The sequence below is a fragment of the Hevea brasiliensis genome, chromosome 12, assembly GCF_030052815.1.
Source record: "Hevea brasiliensis isolate MT/VB/25A 57/8 chromosome 12, ASM3005281v1, whole genome shotgun sequence".
Lineage (NCBI taxonomy): Eukaryota > Viridiplantae > Streptophyta > Magnoliopsida > Malpighiales > Euphorbiaceae > Hevea > Hevea brasiliensis.
The window spans coordinates 39203169-39225214 of NC_079504.1; the positions used below are offsets into that span (position 1 = coordinate 39203169).

Here is a 22046-nt window from a genome sequence, read left to right on the forward strand (position 1 = left end):
GGAGTTGTAGGCTTCTACCCCTTAAGCCTTATAGTGAGGTTTTTTCTTCAAAAATTGGATCGGGCTTATGTCAGCATCATAGTATTTGGCCTCCACTGCATCAGAGTGGGCTCTAAATGGCTTGGCATTTGCCCATATGTTTTCCACATCATTCCTTTTCCAGAGCAGCAGAAACTAGTGAAGTGAACAAAAGACACCAATTTGCGTGTGTCCAGTCTCTTTCTTAAAGTGCTCAGTAATTTATAGTAGAATGAACCACAAAGAAAGCAGTGGTGGAAAACTTACTACCCATAGTTACCTGCATTGGAAGTACTTTAAGAGTCTTGGATACCTTTCTACTAACGCAGACAACAAGACATCAGTGGTAATGAGGTCCTCCTCTGACTTCTCTAGTGTTAGCAACATTCTGAGCAGCATTATGTTTACTATCGATATATTGTCAATGAGTACCCTGGAGGTGGTTAGGCCATTGAGATGGGCTGTGATATATAGGGGGCTGCAAATGTTTAGTCATTTGCTCTAATGGTTTACCAATCATAACTTTCTTTGGCTCCCTTGGATTAGTGCACTAGATGGTAACCCCACTACATACCTCAGCATCGAAAGGGTCTACTATTCCCTACGTTTCCTTAAATACCTCTGCCACCAGCTTCTCAAAAGCAGCGGGCAAAATTAAGCAAGCAAAATCACAACCAGTAAGTAAAACTTTACCTTCTTTGTTTTGAGCAGGTATTTCTTCTGAACTCCCCACTAATTCTGAGTCTTCAGTCTTTTTCATATTGAACTTGCTTTTTTGTAGAGGCTGAACTTTTTATTCTTTTTTTTTTGTCTTATTTCCACAGCCCTTTGTCTCTGGAGCCTTCTCTTCTGTGTCCAGTTAATGGTTGTGGAAATTTAGGATGGCGCACCAATCGCCATTGTTTATTCAGCTCAACTAAAGGTGGTGTCGCAAAAAGAGGTTGGGGCCTCTAAAACTTCACTACCAGTTCCATAGGTGCAGCAGGTTTGGCTTTCTTTAGGAAACAGCCTGGATAGCGGCCAATTCCCCAGTTGGGTTTGCTATAGGATCTTTTGTATGCCTCCCTGGGGCTTCTTTCAGGTGGTGTGGCATATTGTTCCTGCCTCCCAGGTAACCTCTTAGGGATTTTAGGGAGGGCTCTATAAGTTGAAAACCCTCAAGGCGGGCCTCTAGATTTTCTAATCACCTCAGTTTGGACCTATAACTTTCTTAACTCATTGATGAGTCCTCGAAGATCCACTGTGGGCATGCTGATACATGCCATCTGAGGAGATGGATCCCTAGCCATCAAAAAGTAACACAGAAAATAGAATGTTATATTTTACAGAAATAAATTGTGCATCCAATTGATGAGATTTTTTCACCAATGAATTGATGCCTTTTATCAAAGCATTCATGATAGTAAATGCCAGTTTTTCTATATCAAAAATATTGTAAACTGCTCCACCTCGCTCCTAGACTAGGTCAGTGGGCAAGGTAAGTACAATCTCTGTTACATCTAGAATCTGGATTTCTTCTCCCTGTGATGGTCACCTTTTAAAGTGTTCCACCATGAATGGAACTTATATGTTTGGACCAATTACAGTAGGACTTCCCTCCACATCCTAAGACCCAGTGGTTTCTTTGCTTCTTGTTTTTGGATGCATGATGTTGCCCACAAAAATAGTATTATCAAATGATAAAATGAGACCTTAGTCCCACTGGGTCTGCTAAAAATTGTTGTAAATTTTTAACAAAGAATAGTGGAAATTAGTGTAGAACGATGTTTTGACACTGTAGAAGTTGTGTCCCACTGGGAGTCCAAAAATTGTTTCCTTAGAAAATAATTTGGCTAGCTAACAGCTTAGAAATGCAGACATGTCAGATAGTGAGTGTATCAACTGTGCGCTCTTCTGATTTCTCTCAAACAATTATGGAAACTGACTAGACTGAATGCAGCTTCGTCAAAATCTCACTTTAAATGAACAATTAAAGTGATAAAAATTTGTATTGATTACTGGAAATTTGAATACAATTCTTGGAAAATAAATACAAAGTTTTGGAAAATAAAAGACAAATAAAATTAAAGATAAATAAACTATTAAAGTTTGTTGTTGTTGATTGATTGAGTAGTTGGGGCTTCCAACGTTGCAAAGCATATTTATAGTAGCACCTGACTAATCTTGTGAAGATTCTAGAACCAACACTTGCTTCATGTTGCACGTCCAATTTGTTCTTGTAACTCTCCAGCACTAGATTCTTAATCGCCAATAACTTGCCCATGATCTAGTAACTTCCTGTAGTTTGATTAACTCCTTGTAACTTCCTTATGATAACCATAAAAAATAATATCTAATTATTTAATTCATATCTTATAATTAAATTAATACAATTAAATTAATTTCATAAAAAATTAATTTAATTAATCAAGATCTAAAATAATTAATGAGTTAATTAAATTATTTTTGATGCAAACATATGCATATTGATTTTTTTATTAATTTATTGTAAATCAATTAGCTAGGAGGCCACAAATAAAAAACAAGTCTATAACATTTAGATAGTAAATAAAATAATTTTTAATCCTAATTAAGAAGCCACATCGTCAATTTATATAATAATTGCATTTATTCAGTCGCGGATACATTGATAAAAGAGGGATCAATTGACTCTTATTTTTATTTAAAAAAATCATTTCATATATTCATATATATATATGAAATGATTTTTTTAAATAAAAATAAGAGTCAATTGATCCATTGACTCTCATAAATTTAATAATTGAACCTCTTTTTGATAAAAATTAAAACTAAATAAGAGTAAATACTATTTTTCAATTGATGTAAGATATTTAGATGTAATATTACTTGATGAATGACTTTAGAGAGTAATGTATTTAATAAAATTAATAATAAAAATAATGATATAATTTTTAATAGTTTTTAGTATAGACCTCATTGAATCCAATCGTATAATACTAATATTATGTTTTTAAAATTTTTTAATAGTACTTTTTATAGGCGGACTCATAAATTTTTTTTCTAGATCTATTATAGCATCTATTTAATTTAATTTTTAAAATTAAAGTAAAACAAAAAGTTGATACAAATAGGCAAAATTAAAAAGTGTGAAAAAAAATAATATACATAAAGTAAAAAAATATTCTCAATAATATGTCATATGATATTTTCTATTATAATGTCACGTGACTTTCTTTATTAAATTACTTCATGACTTTCTTTATTAAATATTTTATATTTTTAAAAAATTAATATATAACATCCTATTTTATAATATTATCACATTTTATAATATTATTACGTGACATTCTCTATTATATTACCATATGATTTTTTCTATTAAATTTTTTTATTTTTAATTAATTAATTAATAACTTTAAATTATAATTAAATAATTAATTCTCCATTGTATATTTAAATTATAAGTTATTTAATAATTATTCTCTTAAGATTATAAATTGAGTTACAATATATATATATAATTAAATAATTAATTCTCAATTGTATATTTAAATTATAAGTTACTTAATAATTATTCTCTTAAGATTATAAATTGAGTTACAATACAATTTAGAATTAATTATTTAATTATAATTTAAATATATATATATATATATTATTTTTATTATAAAATTTTTATTAAAAAGTTTGAAAAATAAAAATAATAAAAATAAAATATACTATAAGATATTATATTATTTTTATATATTAAAATTAAAAAAAAAATATAAATAACCGTGAATCCCCAGTTAAAACTTAATGGAAGCAACAGCATTGATTAGACAAGAGAAGAGCTGAGATGGGGTGGAGAAAATTGGGCAATGATCACTCTCTAAAGCAAAAACAAGAGAAGGTTGCCATCTCCTAATCATGGCTTCTTGCTGCGACAGTTTCAATACTCGATCATGCAGTGTCTTGATGTATACTCGAGGCACCGAATCTGCATCCTCTCCTCCGACGAATTGAGCACTTCTGAATGCCCTACATGGTGCTGGTCGAAGAAGACTGGATGCTAATGTCAAGTCCTAACTCAACCCAAATCAAGAATTAGTCAACAAAATAGGTTATATATATATATATATATATATATATATATATATATATATATACACACACACACACCTTTTTTATGTAATGAGATTCTAACTGTAAAATCTTGAAATTTCGTCTTTATTTGTTAGTTTTGAACTTTCAACCTTGATTATAATTTTTAATTGCAATTTAATATCCCTCAAATTGAAATGGCAATGGGCTAGGTGAGAATTTCCTCGCTGGGAAGCAAGGTAGGGCAAATTTTTCTTTTTATTCTTTTCTTTTTTATTTTAATGTATCATTATATAATATAAATTTATTTATTAAAAATAAATTATAGGTTAAAAATATAAGTTTTAACATAATTTTAATAATATTCATATATATTTTTTTTAAATTATAATACTTAAATAAATAAATAAATATATATATATATATATATAACTTATATTTTAATAAACAATAAATTATCAGGGTGGGAGACCTTTTCCCTATTCCTGCCCCGTACAATATTGAGGTTAGAACGGATTCAAGAAAAATTGATTGGGTTCAGCAGATCAAGTTGAGTTTGAAAACAATTGTCACCTCTATCTTCAAACTTTTAAGTAGCAAACCTCAAAGTTAAATAACATTAAAAGACAAGTAAGAAATAACTAAGATTTTGTTCGGTTCATCTAAATGAATTTTATGACAAATAATTTTTTTTATTTGGTATATTATATATTAAATATAAAATTCAATTCAAATAAAATAAATTTTGTATTTGGCATGAATAAAAAATTTAATTCAAAGTTCTTTTTTAAAAAAAAAAAAATCTTTCTATATCAATTAATATGTACATCTTTTTACCTTCTTTTTTGTTTTTCTTTTTTAAATAAGAGAATGAGCATTTAAAATATTTATAATTCTACTTGTTTGTGTTTGTTTATCTTTGTTTATATTTATGTCCATCTATATCTATGTCTATGTCCGTTTATGTTCATGTCTATATTTGTGTCTGTATCTATATTTGTATTTATCTATGCTTATATCTATGTCTATGTTTGTGTTCGCTTGAGCCTGTCTACATTTGTATGCGTCTTTGTTTATCTATTTATGTTCTTTTTTTTCGTGTTTGTGTCGATCTCTATGTCTGTATTTCTATTTGTCTGTGTTTGTGTTGTTGTTTGTGTCCATGCTTGTCTATGTGAGTCTACATCTATATGTCTATATCTATGTCAGTCAGTCTATATATGTGTGTTTGTGTTTGTGTTTGTGTCTATATGCATCTTTCTGTTTGTGCTTGTTTCTGTGTTCATACTTGTTTGTCTGTATTTATGTTTATGTCTATGTATGTGTTTGTGCCTGTTTTTGTCTGAATCTATATGTGCGTGCGTTATCTATGTTTATTCGTGTTTGTATTTGTTCATATCAACATTTGTGTTCGTATTTATTTCTATTTGATTTTATGCCTATTATGTATTTGTATCTTTGTCTCTTTGTGTTTTTGTTTGTGTGTCTATCATATAAACAAAATGAGAAAAAGTGAATGTCAAAAGAAAATGAGATATAATAATAGAGAGTAATTTTATCATTCAAAATATATAGGACTTTAAATTTAAAATTTATTTCTAAATTTTATCAATTTTAATAAAAATTAATTTAGTAATAACCAATTTCATAAAATTGATTATAAAACTTAAAAATGAGTTTTTATTTAAAATAAATATTCAAAATTTGGATTTATATATGAATTTGACAAAATAATGTAGAATTCATACCAACAGGGGTTAAATGTTGCATTTTTTAGTAATGTTAATATAAAAATTGAAAATATTAATTTTGAAATAATATAGATTAAAGTGTGAAGGAGTGGCTTTCATATAACAAGAAAGTTATTTCATTTGTGATTTAAATATCACCAATACGAGTCACTCTGCAAAATAAAAATTACACTGCTAATATCAATTCTTCCCAAAACTCACAGATATAACATATTTCAAGTCCTAAATCACTGTGTATATATATATATATATATATATATATATATATATATATATATATATATATATATATTACAGCAAACTTGAGGGGATGTTAGTATCCCAAGAAAATTATCAGGAAAAGACCATTATAAAATTTTTTACATAGTATTTAACCTTGAGGATTTCTTCATATTTCATATAGAGACCATTAAAATTCCTGTATTCAAATTTATTTAAAATGCAATTTACATCTAAATATGAAATGAGAGAAGATAATTATTTTGCTAACCTCCTTGGGGCTCATTTGATACAAAATTTCACACTGGAACTCCTCCTTTATGATAACAGAGGTTGGAGGCTGATCAATTCCCATACCATACTCAAAGACATTTATTTCCCCATATTCAGATGGATGAGGCTCTCCCTGCACATTTGTTATACATTAGAAAATAATTTTATTTTATTTTTTTTATATCTTCAAATAATTAAAATTTAAATGAAAATAAGATAGCGAATTGCTTACATCTTCATCATCTTGAGGTGTACAGAAGCCATACTTCAACATGTTGGCTGAAATGTAAATGGCCATCTGAATTTTCTTGCCGAATCTATGTATAGCGTCCGTCAAGCTTAAACCTCCTGCACTATGCCCCACCAAGATAACCTGCATATGCACAAAACAATTATAGCCATCACTTACCCGAGAAAATCAATGAGATTGAAAAGTAAAATAGACAAGGAATATGAGCTATTTGGGATAAGTTATTTTGGGGGTTTTGGCTATTTGCAAAGATAAAACAGATGGCAAGGTAATTACCTTGTGATTCTCTGGCAAATTGGACAAGAAGTCGAGAAGAGGCTTGTTATATTCATGGAAGGTGAGGATTGTGTTGGGATCGCAGAGATCGATACCAGAACCTTTGAGGTCGAGACATGTTACCTTGTAACCGGAGGTTTCCAGGAGGCACCTGATCTTGTACCAGCACCACGCTCCGTGACCTGCTCCATGAATCAAAACAAAATGTGGAAGTGAAAGTTTCTCCGCCATTTTCTACCTCAAATTTCACCAACTCTTTCTTCTTGCAGATTAATCTTCACATTATATTTTCTTTTCGTTCTCTTCTTCTGAGTCATGATCCTCCACTTTGTGGCAGCTTCAAATTTTATTATTATTATTATTATTTTTAGCTAGCGCAGGTGCTATCTGATTATTATTATTATCAACTTTTTTTTAAAAAAGAATTATTATTATTATTATTATTATTATTATTATTGTTAACTGGTTTAAGTTTTGTTTGATAATGGGCCCGTGATGCTTGTTGCATAGCAGATAAGCGTCCCAACTCCCAAGACAGCAAGACAAATTACAATCAAATCAAAGTTTTGTCTTTATTAATTTATTTAAATTTGTAATAATTGTTACTTTAGTTAATAAATTTTTATTAAATTAATTGAAGCATTTAACGCTTGACAATTATTTCTAAGTTAAAATATTAAAAAATTGAGTAAAAAATATTTAATTTTTGTAATATGATTTACGCGTGATAAAGGAGTGTTTAGTTAATATTTATTTTTATATATAATTTAAAACTTAATTTTATTAATAAAAAAATAAATTATTAAAAATTATGTATTATTATTATTATTATTATCATTTAATATATCTAATATTAAATTTAATGTGTTTTTGCACGTTTAAGAATGTAAAAGAGAAGTTTTAAACATTGTATGATCTAATGGCCTGAGTATGCTAAACTCACATTCAACAAAAAACATACAACGTTACATGTAAACTTATAAAAGCAGTTCTTTTATTTATAGAAGCTTAAATAAATTAATTAAATTAATAATAATTTATTTAATTTTAAGAATTATTATTATTATTGTTACTGTTATTATTATTATTATTATTAACTGGTGCAAGTTTTATTTGATAGTGGGCCCCGTGATGCTGGTTGCATGGCAGATAACAGATAAGCGTCCCAACTCGCAGGGCAGCAAAGATAATTTATTTTTATTTCAATTATTCAAAGAAATTTAGCCAAAATTAAAAATCAATTTTGATAATATCAAACTTGAGATACTTGACAAAATACTCTTCAACTCTTATTTCACAAAATCCTAAGAGTAAATTCACTATCAATTATATTATAATTTTAACTTAAATTATTTTAAAATTAAAAAATTTAAATAACTATTTCAAATGTAAAACATTTAAATAAATTCACAAATTGAAAAAAAAAAGCTACTTTTAAGTTTAGTCCTTAAATTATCATTAAATTTTTATTTAATTAATTCATAAATGAAATTAAAGTAGCATTCCAAAAAAACTAAACATCTATTTATTGCTATTTCAGTTATATACACTGTACAAAAAAAAAATTGATTGCTAATCTATTAGAATCGATTGTTGATCAATTTAATAAATGATTTAGCAATTAATTCGATCGATTATAATGAAACTAGTTACAAATAGCAACCGATAATCAAAATGATTATGAATAACAACCGATAGTCAAATTGATTGCTAAATTAATTAAATTTTAAAAAATAAAACTTTTGGTAAAAAATCGATTTAACAACCAAAATCGATTGCTAACAGCAACTGAAACATAATCAGTTGCAAAAAAATTTAGTATCTTTAATTCTATAATTTTATAAACATTTTGTAAATCGATTGCTATTTGCAACTAATTTAGCAATAAAAAATTCGGTTATTAATTTGAAAAATTATAAAAATATAAATTACCAAATAAAAAATAAAAAATTCAAATAAATAAATTTTTCAAAAAATTACTAAAATAATAAATTATTAATGAAAAATTAGTACTAAAAACTAATACAAAAAATATTATAAATTTTTTTTTTTTGGGAAAAATTTTGTAATCGATTCGCAGTTGATTGCAAAAAATTAATTGTTAATTCGCAAATTCATTGCAAATCAAAATCAGCTGTTATTAGTAACCGATTCATAAATCAATTGCAAATGAAAATTACAAAAAAAAAAGGTGATAATTTTTAGAGGAAAAATTTAGTTGTTAATAGTAACTGATTTTAATCAGTTTCAAAAATTAGTTGCTATGAGTAACCAATTCGCAAATCAATTGTAAATCAAAAAAGAAAATAAAAATTTGGGTGAAAATTTTTAGGGAAAAAAATTTATTAAAAAATGGGTTGCTAATGACAACCAATTTTAATCAATTGCTATCAGCAACCAAATCACAAATTGGTTACAAATAAAAAAAAATTAGTGAGAATTTTTGGAGGAAAAAAACTTGGCAACCAATTTGCAATTGGTTGCAAAAATCAATTGGTATTAGCAACCGACAAGGGATCGGCTGCAAATAACAATCGATTTAGTAATTGATTTGCAATGGGTTGTTAACTTTAGAGCAAATTAAAATAATTTTTTTTTAATTTAGCAATCAATTTTCTTAAATTGGCTACTGTTACCAACCGGTTTTAAAATAAGTTGCTATTAGCAATATATTTTAGCAACCGATTTTAAAATTGATTGCTAATCGCATATTTAAGATTTTTATTTTAAAATTGGTTGCTAATCGTATATTTAAGATTTTTCTAATATCAATTAGTAACTTATTTAGCAACCAATTATTAGTAACCAATTATAAATTTATTGTTAATAACAATCGATTTAGCAATTGATTCTTGAATCGATTGCTAAATTTTTCAAAATTAACTATTTTATTAAAAAATTATAAAATTGATTGCTAATATCAATCAATTTCAATGGTTGCAATAATTGATTACAAAACTTTTTTTTTTTATAGTGATATGTAAAGGTTATTATAGATAATTATTGTAGGATCGAGTGCTGACGACTATGTCAAAAGTTTAAGTTGTTAGCAGAGGCGCAACTCCAACTTCTTATAGCATAGCAGCTCAAGGGTCATAGATCGAAGGGATCTGAATAGAATACTGGCCCACTGGATTATCCCCATCCAGTGCCAACAATCCCCCCTCCTCTTCCCCCAACCCCCCCGCCCCCCCTCCTAGCACCTATCTGGGATTCGAACCCATGACCTTGGCTCTAGTACCAATTGTAGGAACCAAATGCCAATAATTATGAATAAGCAATTTCTTACATCTTCATCATCTTGAGCTATACAAAGCTTATACTTCATTTTTTTTATAAGAAAGATTTCATTAATGAAACTTAGATAGGCAAAGGAAAGAATATAAATATAATTATTGGGATCTAACCCATAATAAGGAAGATCTAACCCAGGCCAAAGCAACCTAAAAGCAAAGGGTTAATAGCAAGACCCATTACAGTGAAACGCAAAGCCCACCCAAAGGACCTTAGGGTTAGGCAAAATAGAAAAACTTAAGCAACACTGCTTGTTAGCTTTCCTTTGTGTCGCTCCATCGATGTTGCCTAAAAGCCCAACACCAACATTCACCAAAAACAACAAAAGTAAGAAAAATGATAAAGCCACTTCCTTTGGAAGCCAAGCATGGTGAGAATCAAAAACCAAAATGAGGAGGAGCTCAACACAAAACACAACACCCCAAGCTCCAGCTTTTGAAAGAAGGATCTTCCTTCGATGCTTCTAGTGAAAAAGAAAAGTAGAGCTCCCAGCCTCTTGATGTGGCCCAACTGCAAGTGCACGAGTTGCTCAAGTAGTATAGAAAAGATATCATTTCCTCGAAGAATTATGCTATAAAATTAATTTTTGATATAAAAATATACTAATCTAAACTAAATTTGGACTAACAATTAATTAAAAGAAGAGATTGGAATTAAAGGGTATATTTGTAAATTCAATAAAGAAATTGTAACACTCCTCACCCGTCTACAGTGTAGCCGAGTAAGGCGTGCTACATTCAGTGCTGGAGCACCCTATCTTGTATTATCGTTTACAATATTAATTTAATATCCATTTAATTTTACTATCTCACTTGTAGAATTTTTTTTTTTTATCCCATTTCATTTTTATGGAGACCTAGACAGAGTTTTCTCTGTTTTATTAGTGCATGGTGGGTTTCATGTTACCTATTAAAATAATTTATATCCATTTTATCTATTCATTCATCATATCACTTCTCATGCTCATATTAATTTCAAGAAAATAAATTACATTTCATTCATATAAAGTTTACATATACAATAATTTACAATTTATATACAATCCAAAATTATTTACATCATTTAATTACATACAATACCAAAACATAAAATTTGATATGTACATGAGCCCTACCAAAATGACGGATGAGCTGACAACCCACACTGTAGCAGATCTGGTCCAAGTCCGATCTAGGCCCTACTACTGCTGCTGCTCTCCAGTACCTATACGTGGTAAGAACCAACGCGCTAAGCATAATGCTTAGTGGTGCATAAATAAAGAAAAATAACTAAACAATTTAAAATAATTATTTCACGTATAACCTTATAAATAAATATCAATTTTCATGTATTTAAAATCTTTTACATGTTTTCTAGAACTTTGGAAGTAAATAAGCTAATAGGGATCTTTTCTGTGCATATATCTTATATTCAGTCTTATAAAATTCATATTAATGATTTTCTCATGTACTTATTTATATTTAAGGCTTATTATTTTTATCTGTGCCAAAGTAACCTATGACAGACTATAAAGATTGGATACACGGGAGTATACTAGTCAGACATCTGTATGTCTACCCAATATACAATGATCATGTCAGGCACTAGGCCAGCGGGCAGGCATAAGCCAGTAATAATGAAAATTGGCACTATGGCCATCGGGCAGGCATAAAGCCAGTAGAACAATCATCTTAGACATATGTTGTCTATCAATGATTATCCCTATGGGCAATACTGTAATATGTAGTCACTAATTGGTATACCAATCGGTCCAAGCTATATAAATGAGTTTAGGTGTACTTAGGGCAAAATAATGTTATTTCATACCTATAGTTTCATTAATTCATGTCATTTTTATGCTTAACAAAGTATTCTATTTTATTTCATATCATATGCTAAGTTATTTTATGAACCTTTCTCAAGGTCTAGAATTTGGCAGTTTCTAGAGTCTTTCTTTGTCTAATTAATTGGTTATGTTATAGTCATTTTTAGGCCTAAGGTTCTTCATAGAAGTTGTTACCCTATATCTTATAGCCACTCAGAAATTTTTATTACAATTTTTCAAGTTTTGTAGAATTAATTATGGCCAAATCACTGGCCTGGACTCATGTACCCTGTTCTACTAGGATTCATGTTCAGGTCAGAAACTTTGACTCCCATTTTAGGGTTCTTATGTTCATAATTTGAGGACCAAATCTAAAACAAAGTTAGAGCCCTGACTCTTAGGGTTCCAGATCAGTATGACTTATCCTAATTAGAGATTCCTAGTGGGAGATATGACTAAATGAGTATTCTGGGGTCAAATAATCAATTAGGAAATTTCCAGAATTCATATACTAACTTAACCTAATAAATTGGCATAGTTCCCTTAATATCTGGATTCTAGTCAAAAAACCAATTTTGTTGATCTATGTCTTATAGAAGTTTTTCCACTGGTTTTATTGAATTTGGGTTTTTGTAGACCAAGTTATGGCCATTTTGCCAAAACTGGTCAGGTGAGCTTTAGCCCAGGAAATTCTGGGCAGAATGGTGCAGGTCAGTTTGGTATCCTAAATTGAGTCAACAATTTCATTTGGTTAGAGACATTTCTGGGCTTGGTGTTCTCAATGAAAGTTGTAGTCCTATGTCTAATATTTCCAATGGTATAAAATTCAGGTCATTTGGACCTGTCTAGAGAGAGTTATGGCCAAATGAACATTCATTTGGACATTTTTCTGGGTTTAGTATTTGAATACCCGGATTAGGATAATAAATTGACCAAGATTTTGATAGAATTTGGGTAGGGTTTCTTGATAAAAAATGGGGTATTTTGAGTCTAGTTTCACCTCCAATTGGCCTCACACCAATTGGAGTTACACAACTTCAGTTATAATTCAAACAAGACACTGGACTTATAGGTTTGAATTTCCTGCATAAGAGAAGCACTCCCAATATTCCATCCTCCTTAGTCCCAACTACAATTTATCATTCATAACACTTCATATGATCAACAAACAGTCTCAACAAGATCAATCTCAAGCCATATCACCAAGGTACCAAAATTAATTCAAACTCTAACTCAAAATTTCTCAAATATTCAAATCCTACTTCACACACATCAATTTATGTTCAAAGTCTCATAATCACCATCAAAGCTACCCATAAACATCTTTAATTACATCAAAACTCATCAAACACTTTCTTAATTCATGGCTGCCAAAATTGGAAGTGGCTCAGACATGGATATTTTCTTTTAATTCATTCAAATTCTAAGTCAATTCATGCTTCCAACATGAAATCTAAAGAGAAATTAAAGAATAGTAGCACTAACCTTAGTGGGCAGAATTTTCTCTTAGCTAATCTTAAATTTTCCTTCACTTTCTAACTCTTTCTTGGCTTCCAAACACTTCTCCTCGGTGTGGGTTCAAGTTTTAGTGAAGCTAACTAGGGTTTTTGGTGTGAGATGAGGGAGAATTTCAAGCTAAAAAGCTTGAAAATTTCATGGGAGAGTCATCCATGGTGGATCGACTGGTGAGGAAGGAATAGGCAGATTGCTCTTTTCATTTTCCCTCATTTTATCTCTTTTTAATTGGTTTAAAAATGGCTTGTTGTAATTTGATTGGTTGAGGACTTTTTAATTGCATCATGCTTACTCAAGCATGATGTAATAATTAAGCTTTTCTTCATTTTTCTTTTTCTTTCATTTTTACTCATTTTTAATTAAATTTTTAGCAATATTTATTCATATTTTATGTCATTTAATTCACTTACTTAAATGGATAAGTTGGTCAAAAATCATCTCTAAAGGCGAAATGACCAAAATGCCCTCCGTTTAGTTTAACGAGCTAAAATTGTCTATACCGTTTGATAAAATTTTCTAAGCATTTTGTTGGCATTCTAATGCCATCGAAACCTCAATGACTCTTCTCTGGAGTCCCAAAAATTATTTCTTAGGGCTTCTCACGGATTTGGGGTCGGCAACTGTCTTCACAGTCGCTTCCCGTTAAGTCACCCATCGCTGTGACCCCGACTCGTTTAACTCATTTGAAATTCATTTCTTTTATTTTTCCTTTATTTTTCTTAGTCTTTACTTACCCTTCTTATAACTCCTCACTCTAGTTTAAGTGTAGTTCCAGTCATTCTAGCTGTCTGGACAGACATTAGTCATCGGAACAGTAGAATGTATGGACTACCTAAAGTGAGGGTGTTACAAAAATTGTTTGAAAGAAAATTTCACTAAAATTATAAGAAATAGATTGAGCTAAATACAATATGGCAAGAATAAAAGTAACAAGTAATTAAAATCAATTAACAATCAACAATGGTAAAAGGGTGATTCTGAGTTATGGGGTTCATATTTTAGCTATTTTGGGATTTTGATTGATTAGCCAAACATATGAAAATTAAGTGTTTTAAGGAGATTAATTCTCAAATCCTTCAAAAACTTTTTTGATTGAGATAAAGAGTGCCTTGATTAATTAAATTCTACTTTCATGGAGTTTAAAATTAACCAAGACCTATTATGTTCTTTAATCAATCTATTAACCCTTTTAATTTCTTAGTCTATTTATAGATCTAAGTTAATTAAGTCCAATTTCTTGATTATCTATCACTGAACTTTCTCCTTTCAGTGCTTCAACCAAGGATTAAGAATAAAACTTAATGGGATCTGTAACACCCTCCTTGTAGCAACTCCGTACATTCTACTATTCCGGTGACCAGTGTCGGTCCGGACAGCTAGAACGTCCGGAAAAATATTTAAACTAAAGTGAGGAACCATAATTAACTCAAATATTAATAAGAAAAATTTAGAAAAAATTTTAGAAATAAAATACAGCCAAGTTAAATGAGCCGATGCCCTAGCGATGGGTAACCTAGTGAGAAGTTACGGTTCTCGCAACTAAGAGCCCTAGACCTGGGGGAAAAATTATAAAATAATTTTTGGGACTCCAGAGAAGGGTCATTGAGGTTCTTATGGCATTAGAATGCCAAGAAAATACATAGAAAAATTTTTCAATCGGTACAGACAATTTTGGCTCGTTAAGCCAAACGGAGGGTATTTTGGTTATTTCGTCTTCAGAGATGATTTTTGGCCAACTTGTCCAGTTAAATAAATAATTTATATAACATAAAATATGAATAAATATTGTTAAAAATTTAATTGTAATTAAATAGACAAGAAAAGATGAGAAAATGAAAGAAAGTGGACTTATGACATCATAATGATGTCATTAAGATTCTCCCAACCAACCCAATGTGGACACATGGCATAAACTTATTTAAAAGAGACAAAATGGGCTGGAAAACAAAAGAAAATCAGAACCTTCTCTCCCTATCTTCTTCTTGCCGTGACCTCTCCCACCATAGCCACCATTTTCAAGCTTTTGAAAGCTTGATTTCCCTAGCTCTCACCCCATTAAACCCTATACTCCCAACACAAAAAAGTGTTCTTGCATCTTGGTGAATCTTTTGGGAGTAAAAAGAAAGGAAAAGGAAGAACTTTAGCACTTGGGAAACTTCACTCCATAGAGGTTAGTGACCTAACCTTGGTTTTTACTTTGAATTCATGTTTAAGGACCTTAAGTGAGTGTAAATTACAAAGAAAATTTGATGAAATACCATTGGTATGCTAACCCTAAATTTCGGCAGCCTTAGTTGGGTATGATTGTAATGAGTTTTATGGAACTAACATGCTAGTATGGATGCCCTTAAATTGCATCTCTTAAGTGGAGTGTTGAAATGCAATAATAATGCATGGTATGTGATGTTTGAGTTAGGGTTTTGGGATGGAAATTAAGACTTTGACCATGTGACGATGGAAGTAGGTTTTAATGGTCAATTAGTGACCATTTGGTTCTGTTTAAACCAAAGATGAAGAGAATTGTGTAGTGGGGTTGGAGTTTGGTGTGGCTGCCCTTGGTGACCTGCAGGACTGGGCATGAGTCCAGCAGGTTTGGGCAGCAATAACTTGAATTGTAGAGGTTCAATTGGTGCAAGATCAATTGGACATGAAACTAGACACATAATGGCACAACTTTGGTGAAGAAACTATGCCCAGAAAACCAAACCAAGTTAACCAAAAGTTTACCCTAATCCGGGTGACTTGCATTCTGCCTGGGCAAAATGACCAAATGAACAGTGTTTGGTCATTTGGCCATAACTCAGTGTAGAAAGGTCTAATTGACCTGAAATTTTACCAACAACAAGCTAAGATATAGACCAACAACTTTCATGAAGAAACCTAACCCAAATTATGACCATAACATATTCAAAAAGTGAGTTGCAGTCACTGTTCCTAACACTATAGATTTGGTCAGTCCAGAAATTCTGGACAAAATTTCAATCCGGCCAGTTGTGGTTTTTAGGCCATAACTTGAGCTACAAAACTCCAAATGGAGTGATTCAAAAAAAGAAATGCAACTAGACAAAATAAGAAATAACTTTCATGTTGATCAATTTACCAAATTCCCACTAAAAAACTGACTAATTGAACAATAAAGATAAAGCATAAAAACTGAAAATTCTGTCCAATTAATATTAAGTTTAGAAATGGTATTGGCAACCAATTCCAACAAATTTAAAATGCAAAATGTGGTATGTTGATGATATTTAGACCAATATACCCATTTTCAATGCAAAAGTCAACATTTAGTTGACCAATGAAAATGAATAGTAGCCATAAAAATTTCAGTTTTAAAGAATTACATAAATTAAAAGTGCTAAATGCCCTAGTAGGCCTAATGTGATTGGTTTGGATAGGTTGGCATGCCAATAGGGTTCTGTTAGCAGTACTGCATATGGCTTTACACCATTCTGTGTTTCATGGCTTCCCATGCGATTCTATGACATAATAGCCTTTGGCTATGTTATTTGATTTGATATACTTGGGTTTTAACCCTAATAATTATTACAGTTTATTAGCTGTTCTGTTGCACACCGGGAGACACAATGTGACCGATGGTGTGATGGTCCGAGGTACTCAGTATCCAGTGTCAGTTTACCCGTTTATCCAGTCCAATCGACTACTATGGGTTACTCGGGCAATGTTAATAAATCTGACCAAACTTAAATTGAATAGTACTGCAATAAATATCAGAAATTAAGTCTACCAAAAAATAAAATCTTACATTCTACATACTTATTTTATTTTATTTTATTTTATATTCTCACCACTAAGCAGAATTGCTTAGCGCGTCGCTTTTGCCACACGCAGGTACTGGAGACCTAGCTGGGGAGCCCAGCAGACATCAGACCGGGTGAGCCTGCAAATCTGCATCCGGAGTCCAGAGTCACCTCACATCTGCAGTGCACATGGTAGGACATAGGACTTTGGGGTAGCATTTTGTATTTTGTATTATGTATTAATTTTGGGATTGTAATTATAAACTCTTGAAATTATGTAATGATGTAAATATATGAAAATTTCATGTTATTGAGATTTTCTGAATAATGTATGCTGATAAACGAAATGTTGAGAAATATTTATGAATATGCTTCAAGTGATGAAGTGAAAAGAAAAAAATTTCTAAAAATAGTGTTGTGATTTGAGATTGAGATTTTGAGATTGACTTGAATGTGTATAATGGAGTTTGGATTTGAAAATTATATTGGAAGTGTTTTTAAATAGGTTCAGAAGAACTGTTTTTCCAATTTATACCCGGCACTCTGCCGGATTTTCTATAAAATTTGCGGAAAAATTCAGATTTATCAAAAATTGAAAATAAATGAATTAAAAGGGATAAATTATAATAGAAACATGAATTGGTGCTCTGGCACACTGAGTGGCATAACTTGCTCGGCTACACTGTAGACGGGTAAGGGGTGTCACAGGATCCTACACTAAGCATATCACTAGGCATATAAGAAATGAATAAAACCTCATAATAACCATAAAATCTGGACTAATGAGCTCAAATCCACAAAATATCTTAAATATTACATATCTAACTCCAAAATCTTAAAATACTACTCACTATCCATGTTTAGTACAAGAGATTCTAAGTAAAAGAGGAAATAAATCATAAAAATATACTAAGACTATAGAAACTCGATAGAAGAAGTGCAGAAAATGTGAAGAAAGAAGAAGAAGAATCCAATTTTTGGTCCAAAAATGGAAGGTAACGGCCCCCTTTCCTCTCTTTCCTTCTTTTTCAATTCTTTCTCCTTATTGCAAAAATGAGGTAAGAGTGGGTTTTATACCCCTTGACGAAAAAACCCTAGGATGGTCTAAAAATGGCGTGTATGAGGTCACTACACGTGTGAGAGTATTCCCTCCTTTAGCCATTTAATGAGGAAGTGCACAGATTGTGTAATGCCTATGCAAGATCATGTGCACATTTCGGAAAACTCCAAAGATTTTTTGTGATGCTGCATGGGCTGTGCAAGTGACTGTGCAAGTTTTGGCATGCTTTTGCAATTTTCTATGAAGGTGCATAGCCTAGTCACATAGGCTGTGTAAGAGATTTTACAAGTTTCGGAAAGTTCATATTGTCTTTCGTGAAGGTGCATAGGGAAGTTGCATAGGCTGCGTGACATCCTGTGTAAGTCTCGACAAGTTCAAGCTTTTTCCTATAAAGGTGCACAGGCTGTGCAGCATCTTATGCAACTTTCAACAATTCTCAATTGTTATTCCATGTTCTCGCATAAGCAGGTGCACAGGCTGTACACTACCCTGTGCAATTTTAGGCAAGTCTCAAAATTCTTTCTAACTTCTGTACATAAATAGCACAGGCTGTGCAATATCCTATGCAGATTTCGGTATCCTTCAAAATCTCAAATTTTCAGCTTTAATTTTTGGCATTTTGGCACTTTTGGACCTAAACATTACTCCTCACTTGTACAATTACCTTTTAGTCCCTCAAAAATACCATTTTATCTATAAAATAAAAATAAAATTATAAATTAATCTGAAAATTGACAATTTTGAAAATTTAACTAAATAACTAATAAAATTAACTAAAAATGACTACCAAACGAATAAAATGATTATGAAATTCAACCTAAATGACTATATGAAATGCATGTATCAAATACTCCTAAACTCGAATCTTTGCTTATCCTCAAGCAAACTTTGAAATATAATGCAACTTTGGGGTGCCTTGTCTATAGAGTTGTGAAAATTACCCACTAGAGCAACCTAACTCACCTCTAGCCATAGCAACAATCCATATACTCATCCTTCAAGATTTGAAGAATTTAATATTCATCCTAGCTTTCACTGTTTAGCTATCAAGTCAGTTGATCATTCAAAATCCCAAACCAACCAATCAAAAGAGAAAGTCATGCTTAAAAAGAACTCAAGAACAATCAATAGCTAAAGTGCATCTATATAGAATGATGGGATTTGATGAATGTATGAATAAATTTTCAATCCCATAGGCAAACTTTCTATTCCTATTTTCACTAATGTAGCAAGTACTATCAAGAGATCAAAGGTCTTTTAGGGATATATTGAGGTTATGGGGCGTAAAATGAGGCTAACAAGGAAAAAGGGTAAAAGGGATTCAAAGCATGAGTATTTTTTTAACCTTGACGACATAAGGTACATTGTTTTATTCTTTCTCTTTTTTTTTTTCAGCACAAAAGGAGAAAGAAATACACACTAAAAATATTCAAGTGCTAGCATACTTTTTAATGTACAAAATGGAGGGACTATTTTAATACTACATATTTGTATCTTGAATTTCCTTTTTGTGATTGTCCCTAAAAATACTATCCCCAAACTCATTTTCTTTAATACTTGGGTGGATTTCCTTCAATTTAAATTACAACAATGAAAGACACATACATACTAGTACTTTTACAAAAGATAGGTATTTCTTCTCTTATTATTATTATTATTATTATTATTATATATATATATATATATATATATATATATATATATATATATATATATATATATATATATCTTAGTGTACCAAATGCCATGAATAATTATTCTCATGAAAATGGTAAGAGTGTTTGGGTTATTGGTTAGGTAATAATGAAGGTTCCAAGAAAAAAAAAAGGAATAATGTAGGCTAAAAGGGGTTTGCAAGGGTTAATTTTAATGAAAGGATGGTCAAAAGTTTGAAATGAGAGGGTTTAATCAAAGAATGCCTAATCATTTCTCTTTCGAGTACAAATTGGTATTTTGCCTTGAAAGGTTTAGAAAATTTATTCTAGGATTGGTGAGATATCACTTGACTACCTTTTATTCTATAGCTCTCTCTAAACACTCCAATCTCTAAATAACTAGTTGGGTGGCTTTTTGGCTACAAAGGTAGACACTTCAAATCTTTGCACCTCTTAGAAACTTTTAATCCTCAAACCCAACTAAAGGTAAGCTAAATTACTCTACTAAATAACTCTCATTACTCAAGGGACTTGACAAAAATTTTATTTCATGAATGTATGGTTCCTAAAATTAAGCAATGCATTAACTAAATATAAGCTATATGTAGTATCTATGTGGTATAATTTCTAAATGATGAGTAGTGCATGTGTGGATCTGCAATATATTTACAATGTAAGTATGCAAATGAAATTAAATGAAATGCACCTATGCTAAGATGTGAAAAAAATTTTGTAAAAAAATCAAAATTAGTGCATTAATGCACTCCCCCAAACTCAAAATTGGACATTGTCCTCAATGTCTAAGATACTGCATAGTGAATCTCAAAATTTAAGATGAATAACAAAGCACTATTGAAAATAGCTAAATTTAAAAGGAAAGGTGAAAATTTACCTGATATAGGATAGATATGTAGCAACTAGGGAAAAGAATAGGGTAAAAGATATGTGGCAACTTAGTATAGAAAATAAAATTCATATTGCATAAGCAAGCTGCATAGGCTATGCAAGATTTATGTTTTTTTAATCCAGTTGCATAAGCAACTGCATAGCCTGTACAGTTAACAAAATCCTACAGCAGAGTTGGGCAATGTAGAAACAACTAAAAATTATTTCATTTCAAGAAGAAATATATACAACTATGCACAAATGGAAACTGAGATCATATAGAAGCATTAAAAAACCAAATTCAACATCCATATAATTGTATTTCAAGAAAGCAGAAATTCAAGCAACTCAAACTGAAATTATTCCAATAACTGCCAAAATATAAAACACTATAAAGAAAAGTAAGAACTACTGGGAAATATAAAACACTATGGAGAAAAGTAAGAACTACTGGGAACTATGCAAAATGAGAACAAGAGTCAATCCAAGACCATAGTTTTACCCTCGTCTGAAGGGCTAACTGCAGAACTTAAGCAGGGTTGCTACTGAGGTGGTGGTGGTTGTGCTGGTTATGATGGAGGTGGAGGTGGCATGCCTAAGAAAGACATAAGTTGCTTCATTATTCATTCCAACTTATCCTGATTCTCTCTAGTCTCTAAGATTAGATCAAAAAGGTGATCAATATGGTCCTTTAATTTGTCAATTCCAGAATCAAGCTTCCTATCTATATCATAAATATCATCAAAAAGTCTTTCTAGATAGGTAAATAGTGTTGTGGCATTAAATGGTGGAGGGCTAGTGGAAGAAGAAGGTCTAACTATAGACTCTGGTGCTCTAGCTAGGCTTGTTGTGCAGATGGTGGTGGAACTGGCTATGCAGTTTTAGGTGGTGCCAAACTTATGCCAATTTTAACTAGGTATTGAGCATCAAAATGAAGGGTATCTATAATGACAAGTAGGGGTGCTCATCTAGATTAAAGCCAAAGTGTTTAGCTATAATAGTTATCAGACCTCCTATAACAATATCACCTGTGGGTTTGCTAGCAGTATGCAACACATGTTCACAGAAGAAATAGCCAAGAGCTGTTTTGACCTTATGGAAGGCACACCATAGGATAAAAAGGTCTGAATTTCCTACAGTACCAGCATTAGTTCCTTTACCCAAAATGGTGCAAGTACTTAGCCTATGGACAAACCTAAAGGCTGGGTCTACTATTTGTGATGCTTTGGATCTGCTAGGAT

The 22046-nt window shown here is 31.0% G+C and overlaps 1 protein-coding gene across 1 annotated transcript; it reads right to left on the reverse strand.

Moving 5' to 3' along the window:
• Positions 1–3703: 3703 nt before the first annotated feature.
• Positions 3704–7075, reverse strand: LOC131171259 (methylesterase 17-like). Its single transcript, XM_058130730.1, has 4 exons — positions 6832–7075; positions 6538–6678; positions 6304–6438; positions 3704–4043 (listed from the first exon to the last, which is right to left on the reverse strand). The coding sequence occupies exons 1-4, from the start codon at positions 7060–7062 to the stop codon at positions 3768–3770; spliced, it is 783 nt and encodes a 260-aa protein (XP_057986713.1). The 5' UTR covers positions 7063–7075; the 3' UTR covers positions 3704–3767.
• Between the last annotated feature and the right edge of the window lie 14971 nt (positions 7076–22046).